Raw genomic sequence first — 19,418 nt, 5'->3', positions numbered from 1 at the left:
CCCCGCACTTAAAAATAAAATATTTGTCAGTGCAGCATGTCTCCATTTGAAAAATTATTATTGTAAGTGTGAACTGCTAAAATGAAACTTTTTGGGGCTTTCCACACTGCCTGTGTTTCAGAACTGATTGGGTTCCATGCTGTCAGAAAGGGCCTGAATGGTTTCAGTGCTTGAATATTCTTCTCAGTAGCTGGTAGGATTTAGGAGTGTGGATAACTACAATTCAGCATGGAAGTGCTATGCTTGCATGGTTTCATTTGCTTCCCTTTATCCTTTGTTTCAGTTGGTTCATTAACTAAAGTCTAAGGTCATTCTGTCTAGTCTCTCCTTATTTTAACTTACGTTAAGCTGACTTAAAATTGCAGTGAAACATTTGGAGATTTGAAATATTAAGCAAAATATAACTATAAATAACTGATTACAGATCAGTTTTTCTCCCATCTTTGGTAGTCTTATTGGATTTTGAGTTTTTTTTTTTTTTTTTTCCTTGGGGGAAATAAAAACTCTCAAATTCTTCTATGGCCTTTCCAAATAGAAGTAACTAAACACATGCTGAACTTTTCATCTGGTTCTTAGCAGTAGCCTCTTACTAGTGGAAACATTCATCCTTAAGATCAATCTGAAAGTCTTTGCACCAGTTATGAAGCTCCTCAGTATGATTTCAATCTGTGAAGGAGCAATATCTGACCTCCAGTCAGCCTTTCTTGTGACTTCTATTCCAGATTTACTTCAAACTCCACCAGGTTTAAAACAGCAATGTTTGATTGTGCTGCTCTAGATACTGCTGTGTTCACATGCTTGCCCTCAAACTTGGCTTCAGTGTTTCATGAACCACACTTAGCGTTGACTGCTCAAGTTGAACAGTGTATGTGCTGGCTTTACCAGGGAGTGTATGAACTTGAGGGGTTTTTAATACTTGACCTGGTGTAATTTCAGAACAAGATGTAAATATAGAAAGTTGTGTGCTTTCCTGCAAGATAGACCAGACAGTTGAGTTTCCAGCTATCTGGGTATCCTTATTTGTGGTGCAAGAGCATTTCTAAGCATCCTATCTTGTAGAAAAAGAAAAAATAAAAAAAGCAAGGCCAGAAGTTGAGCAGAAGTGACACTGATGGGACAGCTCTCAGGCTGAGGGAGGCTGGTGTGTAGCAGACTGCTGTGAAGGTGAAATAGTGCATGGTTAGCATGTGAAAATCATTTTTGAGGATGTACTTAAAGGCAGCAGGTTTAAAAGATGGTGTAACATCACCATTACTGCTATTAATATCTTAGTTTTAAGTGGGTTTAATGTGACTCATAGCCTCAAGTTGCCTTTTTTCCCCCTTGCTACTACTAGTTATTTAAACAGCTAATTAGTAGTGTAGAAGAGGCAATATTTTTATGGAAACATTACTTGAAAATAACTTTCAGGGCTTTTTTAAACTGTAGACATTAAAACTAGAAAATATAAGTAAACTTATGGTCCTAGTAGCATCAATGTTCCTTCCCAAAGACTCATGTTTAAAAATAGAAATATCTCTGTGAAGATCTCTTCCCACTTTATATTCCATAAGTGGTCCCTGAATATGCTTGGCCAATTTAAATCATCAAGCATGGTTAATGCAGGTCACCAGAGAGAAGGAAAATATGCAGAGGATGTTTAGGATAAAAAGAGGTAGCTGAAGAAACTAGTGCTTTTGATTTAGATGACTGCTCGCAGAATGAAGATATCAAAGGTGTTGTCTGTGTTGCTTTTATGTGTATGGGAATATGTCCTGGTTACCAGATCTGGTGTTTGCTGACAGGTAACAATTATGTAACCTTTAAAGAAAAAAGCTGAAAAAAACTCAGGGCAAGATATTAAAAGTAGCTGAGGGTTTGGGAAGTGGGTATAGTATTTGCTACTCACTGCTTCACTTTTCTTTTTAAGAAGGAATTGGTGATGAAAAAATATGGTAGAATGCTTTAGCGTGCCAAATAGTTTTAAATGTGCAGAACAATATGGTGGCTAAGTGCCTGTGTCATGTGCTGTTCTAATATACCTGGCTTAGGCTTCAGTAGTTTAAATGAGGGAAAGCTTTCCCTCTGCCTTGGATTAAACTCCTAGGTAGAAGCAGTTCAGTAGCAGGAAACAGCCACATAGTACTCTGATCTTCACCATTAATGAGTCTCATCTCCTTTCTGAAATTTTAGTTGGTGAAACCTCAAATAGGAGTATTCTTTCATGAGTAGAGATGTGTAATCTGAAATCAGCAGGCCGTCAGCATTGCTTACAAAGTGATATATTTGTGTGAAGGAATAGTCCAAATAGGAGTTGTGTTGTTACAATACTTATTATGATATATGCAAGAGTTTTTCTGACTTTTTCCTTTTTTCTAATCCAATTTTACAGGAAACCAGACATGATACACTGACAGCATTTGGAAATAAACTTTGGCAGTAAGATGGAAGCATAAATCTCAAGATTCTAGACCAAAACAGAAATGGCTCATGAGTATTAAAAGGAGAGACTGAAGAGCCTCCAACACTTGTGTGAGCAGTGGAAAAGGAACAACTACCATGGTAACACTAATAACAGAAAAGCTGCAGAACCAGAGCTTGGATGATCTGACCTGTAAAACATACAATATTAATCTGGTAAGGATCTACCAAAACAACATGATATAAATGTGTAATGCCAAGTAACTCACAACTGCATAACAAATTCAAGAATGCAGATCAGCCAGAATTCAGCTATTTAAGTTAGAACTGGTTTGCAAGGTTGGGTGAGAGTTTTAAAGGGAAGAAGTGGATTTTCAGTGTTTAGTCCCTTTTTGAAGATTTTTTTTTTATTTTAATGAATTTTTTTTACCTTGCTACTGCGTTTTAAGTAGAAAAAGCCTGTTTTCTTCTTGAAATGATGTTCTGATGACTGAAAAGGATTATCCAAGTTTCTCAGGATTCCTTCTTTGCCAGCGAAATGCACACATATGTATGGGTTGAAGTTTTCTTCACCCCATATAGACCAGGTGCCTGATATCTTTATATCTGACAAGAATATTTACTTATAAAAATCCCTACTGCCATGTAGGTAACTATCAGCGCTGGTCAGAAGGAGAACAGGTCATCAAGTAAATACAGTTAAACTAAAAGTCACATTATTACCAGACTGTTACTGATGCTGGTAGAGTGGATCCTTGCTTTTTCGGTATCTCAGATGCCTGGTGTTCTGAAACACTTTGTAGTTTATGGTGCTGTTCTTGCTGTTTGAATATCTGGGTACATTGTGTGGTTCAAGCATGCAAATCAGGCATGAAGGAATGTATTCTCTTCACATTTCTCTTGTGAATGAAATATCTACTCCAGAGTGAGTAATGCAGAACAGTCTCTTGTGACTTCTAGGTGCCTACCTGACAAGCCTGAAACCATGTTCTGTATGGAATACACTGATTCTGTTTTACTGGCTTTGATGACAGTGTCACTCTTCTGTAGGTCAAACTTAATGTTCCAATGGGACACAAAAAGTTAATTTGACTAAGTGGCCAAGTGTTGTTCAACTCTAGTTCTCTTTATTTTTAAAATCAAATATTGGATCTGAAGTATGTCAGTTACTTTAAAATTCTCTCTGTTGTAACTTACTTAAACAATTGAACTGCTTCCTTATTTATTTCACGAGCTCAAAGCAGGTGAAGCATACCTTGAATGTGATGGAGCTTGTGCAGAAGCACCTGAAATTCTTATGTATGCAATTGCTTGTCTAGTAAGGATACCTGGCAGTAGATGTTAAGCAAGCAGTTTTATTTTCAAAACTGTAGCAGGTCCATTTAGAGTTCTTCCAGTAACTGGTTTTACTTATATTTCACCTTTCCCTTATGTGCTATTCTTGAAAGGCAGATTTAAGGTGTTGAAATGATGTTAACTCTCAAGAGAAGTGTGTACTTAGCTTGCATTTATTTTGTCTGGTTTGAAGAAGCACTTAGGACATGCAGTTTGTAGGAGAATCTGCTGAATCTGTGAATTGGCAAAGTCACCATTTGCGACTAAGCTCTGGAGCCTAATTGTGAGCCAATAATGACTTATAACCAGTAGCAGTTTAGTTATCAACATGTAGCAGCAGCACCTTGCAATTTCTAGTCTTTTTACCAATAGTCACTACTGTAGGTTTTGGACCACAGGTGTCTAATAGCAGAGAAGGACACATTACTGTTTTGACACTGTGTGGAGTCAGTACAGGAGTGTGCTGGCATGCTGTAGTGTGTTGTAGGTTGGTTGTTGTTTATTCTTGCCCGTATCTGGACTCACAATAAAGCATGAAAAAGAGCGAGTGGAGCGGAAAATGGCACGATGTCTCATCAGTTGTTTCCTCCTCACCCTTCTCCTGTTCATCTCCTCCTTTTATCTGTCAAGTAATTTGCTTTATAAGTGCTTTAGTTCTTACAGAAAATAGGTTCTGAGGACAGGAATGGGTTCTGTTTGTACACAATGGCACCCTGAAAAAGTGTGGAAATTGCGTAGTGAGGTGTGGAAATAGAGAAGCAAGTGTGAAAGAAATGTGCAAGTAGGTTGCTCCCTACCTACTAAAAAGGATTAATGGAAGCTAATAATGACTTCCTTACTAAAATGTGAACCCAAGATGATAAAAGTGTGATTTTTCTCTGGTGGAGGCAATTGCTAAATTTTATTGAGAGAAAGACCACTGGTGATGGTCTGATATCACTGCTAGCACATTTAGGCTTTTTGGCAAGAAGTTCAGGTTAATGCTGTAGTTTCTTCTAATAGCAGCAGCACTTTGGAGCAATTCTGAAGTGATCTTGCCTGCATCTTTTGTTATTTGTGCTGGCACAAAGTTCTGTGACACCATGTGGTCAACCTCATTGTGAGCTGATTGAGGATTGAGACCAGCTTTCCTTGCCTGGGTTAATATAGTTAAACCTTATCTGTTTTGTGATATCTTTTGCAGTGCATCTGCACAAGTGTCTTGGCACAAGTAGATAAAATAGCTGGGGAAAAGCTATTCTGTTATACAGCTCATGAATGAGGGTTGTAAAAGAAAAAGGAATAGCTCTTTCAAAGCTATTTACTGTGCAGCCGAACTAGGCATAAAAGTAACATGTACAGGACATAGTACACTTTTTCACTTGTGTAAGCTGTGTGCTGACCAAGTGCCTCTCTTTTATGTTGTAAAATACTGGCTGCAGCTTTTTACTGCTCTGTTAAATGACATGCTAATTTTCCAAGCTGGTGTAATTCAGCCAGTGAGTGCATACTCAGTTATGTTGTACAGCCTTGTCCTGCACCTGCCTTCAGGAAAATTACTGAATGACCTGCTGTAGAAGCAGGAAGGTTGTCCCAGGCTTTTTTCCTCAATTTGGGTACTGTAGCTCACAAGGTAGTGTCCCTGGTTGCTCAATGCTGCCTCACAAAAGAGATGAGAAGTTCTGTGAGTGCATTGTGGCTTTCATGGGTTGACAGCAGCACTAAATCAAATACTTGGTCTCTATTCTTTTGAACTCTCAGAACTTCCGTAGAGCTCAAAAGTCTTGGATTTTTCTGTATATTCCGACTAAACTTGTACCTTTTCCATATTCCTGTATAGAGTCTCATGTTGGTTTGTGAAGTAACAGCATGTGAGCTGTAAGACTTCAAGATGTGGTATTAAGAAAGAAACATGAGCACTGCCAGTCAAGGACTTGTGGAAGGAGCAAGTTTTACTGTAAAACTCCTTCAAGGCATGTGGGGGTTTCATTATTTTCAGTTTCTGAGGCTTATTTATGTTGAAAGATGTAGAATTCGATTGACTTCTTCAGAGGAAGAGCCACTGGTCAGACTACTTATCTTAATCACTTCTTTACATCCTGAGAAAAGGTCAAAGTGTTCCTCATCACTGCTTCATATCCAGTCACATTTGGAGGATATTTGGTAGAGAAATGGAGGTCTGGCATGGCCTACTCAATGAGTCACATCTATGTGGTGGTGGTTAAATTAGTATTTGAATGATAAACAGTGGGTTCCCTGTGGTTTGGAAAGGATGCTGATAAATTGGAGGAACTCAAATATACTTGGAAACTGGAAAAAATGCCTTGAAATTAAAGCTATTAATTTTTAAAGTATGAAGATGAAGTTGTCATTCTGAGAATAACGAGGAGAGTTAGTACAGGCTTTGAAGTCCTCAATGCAGTACATTGGAGTGTAGAATAACCAGAATTATTTTTGTTACAGTTGGCTTCTGCTAGCAAAGAACACTTAAAATTAGTGATGTAGATTATAATTCGTTGTCAGCCTCACTTGCACAGCTCTTCCACTTACTCAGTTCAGACTAGGTGTCTTTTTGAGTATTTTAACGAAAGAGCAGCTGTTAAGATTCAAAAAACTAGCTGAAACTTGCAGCACTACCCTAAATGTTGTACCACACGTTTCCTTTCCTTTTGAGCATAGTCTTTCCAGCTGCACAAAAGAGATTCTATTTGTGAACAAGCATTTCAAAGTAGATCCATTTCTTGGCATGAGGCAAACAATTCTAACCTCAGGTGAAACTTACAGTTTCATTGTTTTGTGTGTCTATCTTAAAATATGCCTTATTTCCCTAATAAATTCTCCAGAGGCATGAGATCTTGGTGAATGTTTTAACATCTATTCAAAAAGCAGTAGTTGCAAGATGGATGTGTTTCCTCTTCAGGAAAGTGACCTTGTTGAATAATTTGGCCTTATTCTAAGGAAAAATTCCTTCACACAGAGGGTAGCAGACTTCTGTGTCAAGGTTCTTAGCAATTGCAAGCTCTTTTCAAGCATAATCACAAAATAAAGTATTCATTGAGGAAGCTTCAGGTAGATCATAGCACAAAGGGAATGAGTGGGGGTGGGTAGAGTATGGCTGGCCCAGGAGAGCTGATAAACTGGTTCACTGCCCTGTTACAGTGATATCTAGTGGGACCTGTGCTGTGTGCTGTATAGATAAAAAAATCCTCCCTCCTATAAAGAATTTACAGCCTGACAGGGTCTCCTGAAGTTTGGGCTTTCAGACCTGGTTAATGTACACCAGCAGACACTTTTTCCGAGTATTTTAGTTTCAGTTCTAGAAAGCCAAGAATGTATTGTAAAGGAGATTTGTTACTTACTGTCCTCTTAGTCACTCAACCTTTATTTCAGTGCCTGGAGCTTTTGCTGGAAATAGTGCAGCTTACTCTCCTTTTCAGCATGTGATGTCACATGTCATGCATGTTCTTATGGTTTTTTGGTCTGAATCTCCAAAGAATTAGCAAAAATTTTTTTGTGACTTAGCATGATTCTGTAAAAAAGGATCCCAAGTTGCAGAGGAAATGTGTCTGCTTTGTCATGGAACTGAGCACTGACTTCTCCAGAACCTGGTCAGATATAGCTGTAAGGACAAGATTGCTGTCTGAGTTAGAGAACGTTGCAGTTCTCTGGAGGACAAAAGGACAAATTGTCTGTGTGTATGTGATCCTGCTTTTTCCATGGTCCTGAAAAATGGTTTCAGTGCTCTGCAGCTGTGAAAGATAAAGTAGTTTAGTCTCTACCTGATGGACAGGGCTTTTTAAGGTGGTAAAAGTACAGGTAATCAAATAACTTGGACATTCATGAAGAGAACCTTGTTAAAGATGCATTTGCCTGAAAACTGTAAAAACTAGGTGTCAACTGCCACATAGGATTGTCCATGAGGTTCTTTTCCTTGTAAGCATTGAATATCTTGGCCTGTCTGAATAAATAATCTTTTAAATATCCCTAACTGTTTTGCTCATATTAACTCATCCTGCTGCCCTTTTCCTTTGGCTCAGGATAAATAATCTGTGAGACTTTTTGATGCAGAATTTTGTTACAGAAACACCTTTTCCATAGCTACTGTCTGATAGTTGAATAGGTTGGTATTGCCTTTCATTTGGGAAATGCTGGGAAGGAAGAATTTGTTGGAAGACCTTATCTTCAAGTTTTCATAATAATTTGTCTATTTTCTTATCTTCAGGTCTTCAGAATAATTTGTTTATTTCCTCTTCAGGGACAGCTGAAATGTAACTGCTGTTACCTTAATGTGCTTCTGTGTTTCACATGAAGCTAGTACCTGACTAAAATAAACGATGGATACTGGCTTTTTAAGTGTAATTCTGTAGAACTAGCAAGTTACAGACTTCAAGTAGTTTGAATTGGACTAATTGACAACAGATCCAGTGGAGATTTAAACTTGGCGTTCTGCTCTTTACATAAAGTAGCTTCTTTAAAAGGAGGTTATAAATACATCTACAGATGTATTTACCAAGTAAAAATAAAATGGTTTATCTCATATGCAGATGCTGATAAAAAATAAGAATAAAAATCTCATTGCTGTCCTATCCTTTCATCTGTTCTGTTATTTCCTACCTGTGAAACAATAACACCAAGGGACTATTACCACAGCTCAGTGTTTGTCTCTGTGGGGCTCAAGGGTATAAAGTTGTCATTAGCACTATGTGCTGCTGTACAGAGGAAAAAAAAAAAAAAGCTTTGTAGCCCAAGGATGTTTGTTTAAAAATTGACTTTGTATCTGGAAAGGAAGTGTATATACAATGCTATCTTCTTTGGCTATACACAAAGAACAATGTTCACATAAAGTGTGTTGCTGTTTTTTAAAGCCATCTTCCTCTCCATCCTGAGGTGGTGGTGGGGGAGTGAATAATGACCCTTGGGCTGATGGAGCTGTGAGCCACTTATTTATACCTCCTTTATAGGAGGCTGGATTGCAAGCTCTGTGCTTTGTCTGAGAAACCTAGACCATTAAGAGTGTCTTTGCAGTAATATTTTTTAGGTAAATTAGTTACAAACTTGTCTTACTGTGCAGATCCTACTGATGAGGCTTCATTGAAGGCCTTTAGACACAAACCTTGTTTGTGGTGTGGCTAGTACGTTGTTTCTCACCAATAAACTGAGATTTTAAAAAGCAGTCAGTCTGCTAAAGATGTTTTGATGATAGCAAAGATTTTTTCAATGGCTTTTCTACTTAGAAGAAATAAAAAAAAATCACTGCATTGGTTATAAGAAAATGTAAAATATTGATAAAGCCTCATTGGAACCGTGTTCATGGTGGTGAACTTCAGGACCATGTATATTTAAATTAGATAAAGGTATTCCTGGCCCTTAGTTGAAGATGAAGTGTTATGCCTTCTAGCCTTGAGATTGAAAATGGAAACCAAGCTACCAGATTGTAATTTCCTCTCTGCTGAAATGAGAATTGGATCAAAGATTTTTCATTAAGAATGAATTATTACTCCTAACTTTCCAGTTTGTTCACGTGGGCTAATGTTGTAACTCTTGAAACAGTTTGATACTTAGCAATATATCAGAAAACATTGCAAATAATTAGGTGCCAGAGGCTTATTTATAAAGATCAGCTGTTCAGGAATTTCTTCAAGTTACATTGGAAAACCCCATCTTTTTAAAGGCATTGTTAAGTGCACATATAGAAAAACTAAAAACTGTATGCAGTTTCCTTTAAGTGAATGCTGACTCTTTCCACAGTTAAAACTTTTTTTTTTCTGATTGATTTCAGTACTCATCTGAGAAGCTGAACAAAAGTGGCAGCTTGTTCCCTTTCGAAATCAATGGTAAGTTCTTCAGAAACCTTAGCTGCGTTTTACTGAGGTAATTGGTATAGCAAGCAGCCTTTCTTTTGTAAATAAGGTGAGGGGGATGGAGCATGCTGCTGTAGAGCCTGCTGGTTTAAGCTGGTCTTTGAACAATACTGGGAATAGCTGGTTGTTAGTTTTGTACTTGTGATCTGCTTTGCATAGTAAAAAGCCCTTGTAACACTTTTTTTGTTCAATATCTGCCTTGGTGTACAGAAGCACACTAATGCTGTTTTTCATGTTAAACATCTTCAGATTTCTCAGCTAGTAGAAATCTTTGTACACCTTATTATATTCTTTGCCACACAGACCATCCAACGTGATGCAAACCATAAGCTGAAGTCCAGGTGCTCTCATAGAAGGATTATTTACTTTTATTCCCCCTTGGTCTTATTAGAATTAGTTTTATCTAGCAAAAACAAAAATCCCAGTTATTGATTTGTAAACTGTACTGCCTTATTAAGGGATGGACTTTTGCATGTTATGTTTTCTTTGAGCAGAGAGACTTTTATTTGCTCAGTGGGATTCCCCATAAAACGTGAATTTTGGTTTGTGAGGTTTCAAAGGCAAATGGTGCTTTGTCTTAAATAGCATTACCAACTAGGCAGGTATCCTGTTGGGAGTCTGTTATAGACCACCCAACCAGGATGAAGAGAAACAGAGAAAATATTCTTTAAGCAGCAGGGAGAAGCCTCACAATTGCTAGTTCTTGTTGTTCTGGAAACTTCAACTTACCAGATGTCTGCTGGAAATACAATACAGCAGAGAGGAAGCAGCCTAGGAGGTTCCTGGACTGCGTGGAAGAAAACTCCCTGATGCAGCTGATGAGTGAACTCAGCCAGGGGAGATACCCTGCTGGACCTGCTGGGAAGATTGGTGGTGATGTGGTGGTCAGAGGCTGCCTTGGGTACAGTGACTGGGGGTTTTGGTCCTTGGAGAAAGAAAGAGGCAGGGATTAGGAGAATTGCCACCTTGAACTTCTGGAGGGCAGACTTCAGCCTGTGTGGCAGGCTGGTTACCAGAATCCCTTGGGAGGCAGTCCTGAATGACCAAAGAGTCCAGGAAGGCTGGATGTGCTTTAAGAAGGAAATGGTAAAGGTGCAGGTGCAGGCTGTCCCATGTGCTGAGACATGAGCCAGTGGGGAATCAGATTGGCCTGATTGAACAGAGAGCTTTGGCTGGAGCTCAAGGCAAAAAAAAAAAAAAAAAAAAAAGCCAGGAGAGTTGACCTTTGGAGGAAGGGGAAGGCAACTCAAGACTACAAGGATGTTGTCAGGTTATGCAGGGAGAAAATTAGAAGGGCCAGAGTCCAGCAAGACTCTAATCTAGCTACTGCCATAAAAATAATAATAAAAAATGTTTCTATAAATGCATTAGCAACAAAAGGAGGGCTAAGGAGAATCTCCATCTTTTATTGAATGCAAGGAAGAATATAAGGACAAAGGATGATGAAAAGCTGAGATGCTTGATGCTTTCTTTGCCAGAGTCTTTTAACAGTAAGACCAGTTGTTCTCTGGGTACTCAGCTCCCTGAGGTGGAAGACAGGGACAGGGAGCAGAATGAAGCCCCCACAATCCAAGGGGAAGTGGTCAGAGATCTGGTATGTCACTGAGACCCACCCAGGTCTAAGTGGGGTGGATGGGATCCACACAAGAGGACTGAGGGAGTTTGTGGAGGGCATCAGTGAGCCACTCTGTCATTTTCCAGCAGTCCTGGCTCTCTGGGGAGGTCCCAGGTGACTGGAGGTCACCAAGTGTGACACCCATCTACTAAAAGGGCCTGAAGGACTTTATGAAAGACAGGTCCTGCTTGACCAACCTGATCCTCCTTCTCTAACAAGCTGACCTCTCTTGTGCAATGAGGGAAAGGCTTCTCCCGAACCACAGGTGACAGGACAAGAGGCCTCGAATTGCATCAGGGGAGGCCTAGACTGGAATGTTAGCAAAAATTTCTTCACTGGAAGGGTTGTCAAGTATTGAAACTGGCTGCTCAGGGCAGTGGTGGAGTCACCATCCCTGCAGGTATTTAAAAGACACATAGATGTGGTTTAGCAGTGGACTTGGTGAAGGTAATGGTTGGACTCTGATCTGTTTTCCAGACTAAATGATTAGGTGATTCTGCCATGTAAACACTTGAACCATAGATTCGACTCTGGGCTTTTTTCTTTTGTACATTAAACTTCTAAATAAGCCTCCTAGCCTGGAAGAAAGCTTCCTAATGATTTAAAAAAAAAAAAAGGTGAGTCCCAGCTAGGAAACTGTCCTACAGTAGATGCTAGGAGTTTCAAACATTAGCTGGATCCTCTTGTGTTGGCTCTTTTACTTGCATTGAATTATGGATGGTCCCTGCCTTGAAGAACTTGCATGCTTAAGGCAAAGCACAGTATGTGGTTGTACCCATCTGAAAGAATGGAGGAGGAAGGACAGAGGAATTCTAATAAAACATGTTTGAATAGGCCAGCTGTCTGCGCAGTTAAATGATTTTGAGACAATAGGGTGTTCTTTAAATAAGATCCAAATAAACAGGATAATCCATGACATACTTTGGGCATGGAACATGTACAACTATTTGGGTTTGCAGCTTTTAAAGCTACTCAGCAAATCTTTTAGCTGTTGATTACTCTAAAACTTAGTTTAGAAAGTCAACCATAAGAATATATTAGTATTCAGTGTTTAGGTTCTATCTAGCTTCTTAAAACAGGTGTATGGGAAAAAATGGGTATTTTAAATGTTCTTTCTTTAAAGCCAGGATAAGTGAAACTTATTGGGCTAATTGGTTTAAATTAGCAAATTTTCTAACCAAGCATGAAGCACTGTTAGCTGGCCAACAGTTTTGCTGCTTTTCAATTTGCAAATCCAAAGTCTGCTGTAGTTCTTCTTACACTTCATTGTATAATGTGGAGGAACAGCTGTAAAATGTGCAGAATGTTCTCAAAGAAACGCTTCACAAAAGAGTGAGAGGCTGTGCTGGCAGACTGCTTTTAACCCAGCGTTGCCACTTCAGATGAGAAGTTGTGCACTAGGTCTGCATTCACAGTAAAATTTGCAGGAGGTTCTTAACGGATACTTAATTTTATGCATTAAATTAAGATCTGTGGGTTTTTTTTAATATTCAGAATGTAAGGGGGGAAGGCAACAGTCTTCAGTCTGATTCAACTTTATATACTGATTCTAATTTAAAGTAAAGCTTTCCTGAGCAGAGGATGTGAACACCCTTTCAAGTTTTCTTTAATATAGTGTTCTTAATAGAAAAGTGTAAGAGCTAAATGAAGAACAACAGTCTGAAGTGATTATCCTGCTCTTGCATAAAAAAATAAAAATAGAAAGCTCCGTGATGGCTTGTACCTGAGGTTTTTCACTGTTACATGATTTAATTGTGGTATGTGCTGTACACTAGGAAACTGTCCCTGTTGCTCACTGAAAAAAAAATATAGAAATTATTCAGTATAGAGGAAAAAGTATTAAGGTACATATATGTTGGAATACCTGGATTGGTCCCTGATGAAATACTTTGGTCTTTCTGTTTTTTTGAATTTTCTACCTTTTGTTTTGTGTGAAATTTTGATTGAGAGCTGGGTAATTATGGCTCATCCTTCTGAAGGTGATTTTGATGGCTTTATATTAAACTAGGCAAATTGTTCTTTCCCTTTTCCATCTTTCACCTGTATCTTTTTTTTTTCCTTTTTTCTTTTTTCTTTTTTTTCTTTTTTCTTTTTTTTTTTTTTTTTTTTTTTTGCTTTCAGAAGACAGTCCCTGGAAAGCTTTAAATGGGGGTTACCCAATCCAGCCTGACACAACAAGGAATTCAGCTTACCCTTTCCCAGTGTGCCCGTTCAGCACCAGCGCTGCCAGCAATGGCAGTGTGCCGTGGCAGCAGGAATCCTCCAGCACGTCCATGGTGTCAGGATGGATCAGTGAGTTAAACCTTAATGAAAACTCGGGTCAGCCCCTGGCACCGCCCACCAAGCGCCACTGCAGGTCCCTGTCGGAGCCGGACGAGCTGGCTCGCTGCCGGTCGCCCTGGAAGCCCGGCAGCTCCAAGGTTTGGACTCCTGTGTCAAAGAGACGCTGTAACAGCGGTGGCAGCGCGACCTTGCAGCGCTGCAACAGCCACGGAAGTGCCACCTTGCAGAGAAGCACAAGCATCAGCCTGCCACAAAACATCCTGTCCCTAAACAACGTCTTCACCATCACCAGCTTCAACACCTCTCCAGTACCCAGACCTTCCTCTGCCAGCAGTGGGTTTGTGGACAGCAGCGAGGGCAGCACGAGCTCCAGCACCCGCTGGAATTCTGGAGGCCCTTGTGACTTTAACCCAAGGCGCCGCCTGTCCCTCTCCCAGGAGCACATCACCGAGACGGGAAATCTCTTGCCTTCAGCCAACAGCACTCCCACCTCCACACCCGAGCTCAGCCGGCGGCAGGGCCTGCTGAGGTGCCGCTCGCAGCCCTGCGTCCTGAACGAAAAGAAAAGCCGGCTGAAGCGCAGACGGGAGGAGGATGTACGATGGAACAGGCCATCGTTAGACTTTTTTAAAATGACACGGGTGAGATTTTACTTTCCTCAGTGTGGGAAGGGAGCTCTTGCAGAAGGGCTGGCTTAAGATCAGCAGCACTAATTTGTGGTTGTTGCAGATTTGCTTGTGCCCTGTATCTATCACCTTTGGCAGGAGAGCAGGTTGCTTGCACTTTACCCTAAAGCAACTTACACTTTGCCTGTGAAACACAGTTATTGAAGTCCATTCTGCTTGGTATAGAGTGCTGAGGACTCTGAAAAGATGCTTAAAGCAGAGGCCACAGTAAAATGGCTTGCTTTTTGTAAAGCAAGGAAGCCATGGGGAATGGAGTAGACACAGTAGCAAAGAATTTATACCACTGTGTTCCCAAATGCAATGATTTCTGAGTAATCTTAGTGCAAATCTGTTTCATTAAGCCTCCCCTTAGTTTGAGTAATTCCATAAAGCTAAATAAGAGCAAGCAGCCCCTGTATAAATGGATTAACGGAAGAAGCTGCTAATAAGTAGTTGGAAAGAGATAGTGTTCTAATATGGCAACTCCAGGTGCTCCAGCTCAATGGAGAGGTGTTTTACTCCAGAATTTCATTTAGAATTCCCTCCTCATGAGAGTAGAGGTGCTGATTCTAAAAAAGAAACTAGAAAACTTCAGTTCGTGCCTATAGTTTACATGTAATACAAATGCATGTAACAGAGCTCATTTTTTTTGAGGTTCTTTGTCCATAGAGTTGAACGATACAGTTCAAAATGTAAAACTGAATCTAACGTTATGGTCAGAGAACACTTTGTCCTTGTGAATATAACCCTACTGCCTTCAACAGATACCAGACTTAGCAGGCTTGTGTGATAGATCTGTTATGACTAGTGGTGAGGAGGCAGTTTGTAAAAGTAGCAGTAAAATTGTAAGGAAGAGACTCAGTTGTGCGCCAGTGTCCCTGTATGTGATGCACTGTGCAAAAGGAAAGCCAAATAGAGCACGGTGTTGGCTAAAACATGCAGCTTGTCCCAGTATCAGTAGGCTTTACATCAAAATACATGGGGAAAAATACCAGAAAGACAGATACTGGAACTGTATCCAGTTTATATCCACTTGGCTAAAAGTCTCTACGATGACAACTGTCCTTCCCTTCTATTTTTGTGAAGCAATTTCCTTATATCTTAAGGGATGTTCTTTAAAAAATACATTGTTGGTGAAGCTGTGGGGGTAGAACAATCTGATTAGTTCCTGACAAAGTTGGTAACCAGTTCTGTTTTAGGTATGACTAGACAGTGTTCTGAGTTTTGGCTAAGATGCAAGTTTGCTAGTTAGCTAATCAGATCTTACCTGTTCCTCTGTGTTAATCACTGCTGAGATTAGTTTGCTAATCTAGACCAGAAGTATTATTGGATTTGCCTTTCAACTGCCTGTGTGGTCTAATGCAGGTTTCTTTATGTAAAATTTAAAACCTGCCCCTTTTGTTGGCTAGACTAGATGCTTGCATTCTTCAGGCTCTGGAGGTGAGATGCAATAGTTCAGGCCACTGAGTAGCTTCAGTTGCTCAGATCTTACCCTTTTAAATAATCCATACAGCAGGGTGTATGGAGGAAACGTATTATAGCCCATGTCTATAGGAAGTTTTTTGGCTGTTTGGATTTGCTGCAGAAGTTTATCTGACACTAATACCTAGCCAGTCTTGACTGCTTTTTCCTGTAAAACTATTTTGAAGTGATGATTTTATGATAAGTAGTTTATTCTGCAGTATCAAGGCCTGATGTTTTCTTTCCAGCTATTTGAGTAGAATCTTCCTATTAAGATACTGCTGTGTATTTAATCAAAGGCACAAACTATAGCTTGGAAATATATCAACTTCCAAACATGCTAAACTTCAGTGAAATCATCTGTTTAAAAATTAGGCAAATACTGGAAACATATGAAGTAAGAATTGAATTAAGTTTCCAAGAAATAACAGATTTTTTTAGAATGTCAACTTGCTTACCCATTTTATTGTTGGAAGTCTTTATATCTTAACTTCTCTGCATGCTCCAAATTCTGGCAAATATGTATATATGTATGCTTTGAAACTTGTGGTCTTAAGCAAAATTACTGCTGTGCAAAATATCATGAAGTAATACTACCAAAGGCTTGTTTTGAAGTGTCATACAAGGTGTCCTATATCTGCATAGAGCTCAGTGAAGATCAGGGCTACCATCAGAGAAAGTTCAGTAAGACCTTCCTTTCATGTGTCTTGATGACTCCTTATTGTTTCCAAAAATACTTTTTCTCTGTGATTTCAAATTCACTTCCAAGTCAGTTAATGAAAGACCTCTGTTGAAAACAAGCACTTTTAAGGATTTTTGTTTTAAGCTTTATTGCAAATATTTTGATGTTCTCAAATCTTCCCAAAAAGCTCAACTTACCAAGTCGTTGCTCCAAACCAGGTCAGCAGTTAGATAATAGTGCTTGTGGAGAACTTAACATGGGTCAAATATGATATATGATAGATTCGAAGGTGGTGTGTTGGTGCCACAACTGCTTGAAGATGAAGGTTTTGGGGCTGCAGACATTTCTGCCAATGCTCTGATGTCCTGAGAGGTTGAAACAAACATCTGCTAAAGTTGCAGAAGGCTTCTCAGCAAAGAGTTCTCTCAAATCAGTATTTATCAGCACTAAATGAATTATTTACTTCAGCTTGAAGCAAGGGCTGTTACTTCTGAATAAAGATCTTGAATAGCTGTGGTTAGGTGAAGCTTTGGAGGCAGAAGGGCATGAAAGGGGTTTTCTAGTTTGATGTGTTTTATTTTCTTGGTTTTTTGTTTTGGTATTAGTTGTTTGTTTTGGGCTTCTTTTCATTCCTGAAGTGGTTTTTTTGCTAGTTGAGTTCTGAAAATGTACTTGCGGGTTGCTGCTTCAGTCACTAATAATTTGATAAATGTTAGTGCTAGAAAAATCAAAAGTCTGATTCTGAAAGCAAAGATTCCATTGTCATTGCGTTTTATGTTCAGAATTCATTGATGAGAAAATTCAGGTTATTAATTTATTCATGCTTGTTCTTAATTTCTATCCTTGTTCATGGTTTGCTCCTTCCACTGTTGCATCTTTAATATTCTGATTTGTGCCTTTTAGAGGAGGTAAAGAATTGGGCAGCTCTGAATACCATAAACTGTTTATTTCTATGTACTTTGACTTTGTTTTATTCTTCCACAGACCTTCACACCTCACTGCACTCCCTTTCTGGTTTAGGTTTTCATGCCCTCTTGGGAAGGAATATGCCCTATCTTCAGTTCTCATGGAAAATGCTTAATTAATATCCAGTAAAGTGAGTGATTCATGTATGTAGAAAGTGACTGAAGTGTTCAGGCAGATTGCTGTACACCCTTGCTTAGCTCTCACATAGTGCTAAATTCTGGAAGGGTCTTTTTCTGGACTAGAAGCTGAAAATACAAACCTGTGAAACATCAGACCTTCTAGGACATGCAGACAGCTGTAAAAACAAGTAGAAGAGACTGTAGGAAAAGATAACAAAATATGATAGCTGTTTTCAGCCCCTGAAGGCGCAAAATTACTTTCTCCATTCAGTTTTGTGTGCAAGAAGAGCTGTAGGAGTTGCAGCACAGCAGAACGTGGTGTCTGTGCCCACTGAGCGTTTGTTCACAGGCGCCCCAGTCAGCAGCTGGCTGCAGTGAGCAGTGTCAGCCTTCCTCCATGGCAGCAGACATCCTGTCACCCTGGTGCTTGGAGATGCCTGCGTGTGGCAAAGCCTCTCTGGGCCTGTGCTCTCCTGCAGCAGATCCACTCTGGATCAGAGGCTGCCACAGAATGAGTCAAGGTGGTGTTTAGACTGCTGACTGCACTATGAGGAGAGAAATGTTTCTTTACTGAAGTGGAAACTGCTGAGTTTTTTCCAGTGTTATGCTTCGTGAGTCACGTCGGTTGATCCTGAGGTGCGACAAGGAAAGAGCAGCCAAGAGGTTGCACATGTTTTTTTGTGTATAAGCAAGTTTTACTGTGACAAGGAGATTTAATTCTGTTTTAGATCAAACAAAACACTGTAGTTTGAAGTCTTTCTGGTGTTCTGCATTCTTGTGTTACTCTTCCCCCATTGTGGAGGCATGAGGTTCCAGAAAGTAATGACCCTGGTATCATATGTAAAAATCCCAAACTATTTGTGTTTTCTGTGAAGTGGTGCTTGGTCTGTTTAAATAGTTTATATGAAATACCTGGCTTCATTCACATAAGTAATAGTTTCAACTACTGAATTCTGGGGCATCTCATGCATTAATTAACATTAGACTGATAAGGCAACACAGTGAAGTGTTCTAAGGGTCTCTAAACAGTCAAATAACTCAGGGACTGAAGTTGTAATTTCCTAGTACAGGGTGCTTCTTTTCTTAGAAATGCTTTCAAGTCATCTGGATTTTATGCTACTGGATTTTCTTGGTACTGAGAGAGATCCTAAGTGCCACACCAGGTCAAGCCAAAGCTGCAGCTGGCACCCTGCCCAACCACAACAGCTGCTTTGAGGGATGCAGGAACAATGAATATGCAATATGATACTTCCTCCAGCATGGCCTGGCTCCTGCCAGTGTGCATATTGGGGGCTTCAGAGTGTGCATTAGTGGTTCAAACTCTGACAACTAGTGACAGAGCTGTTTTCTGTTGATAATGAGCTTTTTTAACATCATATCCTGGACCTCCACAGTGTTACACAACAGGTGAATTTTTGTAAACAGTTCATCACCTGCAACACCTGAATGCTTGGTCAAGTCTTTCTTGGAAGTTTCAGCTCTTCAACAGGCAAAACAGTTGGATGACTTTGATCCTTAAAGTAAATTGAGCTAAAATTGCCTTATGACTGTTGCCTTTATGATGCAGATAGCAGTGATGTAATGGCTCTGTATAGTAACAAGGGCTCCTCACAGGGTGAGTGTGAACAAATGAGTCAAATATGTTCAACTTTGACCAAAGCAGCAAAATTAGTACGTGTGACAATAAGCAGCAGGACTAGTTGATAGTGATTTCCACGGCAGTTTAAAAACATATACAAAACAAAGGTGAATGGAGGGGGGGTAGGTATGTGTCCTTGGCGGGTGGGAGGAGGAGGCAGTTCTTAGGGCAGAGCACATCAGCAGTGTTGCAACTGAACTTGGGTTGAGTGGCTGCTGCTTTTATTACAGAGACTTTCCTGGTAACTCCTGATCTCTGTTGTGCAATCTCTGCATCCACTTACTTATTTCAATTTTTGTGGGCCAGTTTGTTGAAGCCAGTGTGAACAGATACAAGGGTGAGCTGTAATACAAATTTTTTATTTAGGTATATAAGCCAGGGTAACAAAATGTGTGGTTGCAGTCTGAGAACTA

General features: G+C 39.8%; 1 protein-coding gene across 2 annotated transcripts in view; it reads left to right on the top strand.

Annotated features, from left to right (window-relative positions):
• FAM53A (family with sequence similarity 53 member A) overlaps positions 1–19,418 on the top strand; it is a 70,397-nt gene that overhangs the window by 18,213 nt on the left and 32,766 nt on the right. Inside the window, exons 2-4 of one of the 2 annotated variants that reach the window (XM_066317362.1) lie at positions 2,372–2,616; positions 9,494–9,548; positions 13,315–14,114. In XM_066317362.1, the coding sequence (XP_066173459.1) occupies positions 2,539–2,616; positions 9,494–9,548; positions 13,315–14,114 (933 nt within the window). In that variant the 5' untranslated portion in view covers positions 2,372–2,538. Of the gene's footprint in view, positions 1–2,371; positions 2,617–9,493; positions 9,549–13,311; positions 14,115–19,418 lie in introns of both variants that reach the window. The other variant, XM_066317361.1, reaches the window with a different exon arrangement.

This window comes from Sylvia atricapilla, chromosome 4 (genome assembly GCF_009819655.1).
Source record: "Sylvia atricapilla isolate bSylAtr1 chromosome 4, bSylAtr1.pri, whole genome shotgun sequence".
NCBI classification, from domain to species: Eukaryota; Metazoa; Chordata; class Aves; order Passeriformes; family Sylviidae; genus Sylvia; species Sylvia atricapilla.
The sequence above is the reverse complement of the archived record's forward strand: the minus strand, read 5'-3'. Positions and strand labels throughout refer to the sequence as shown.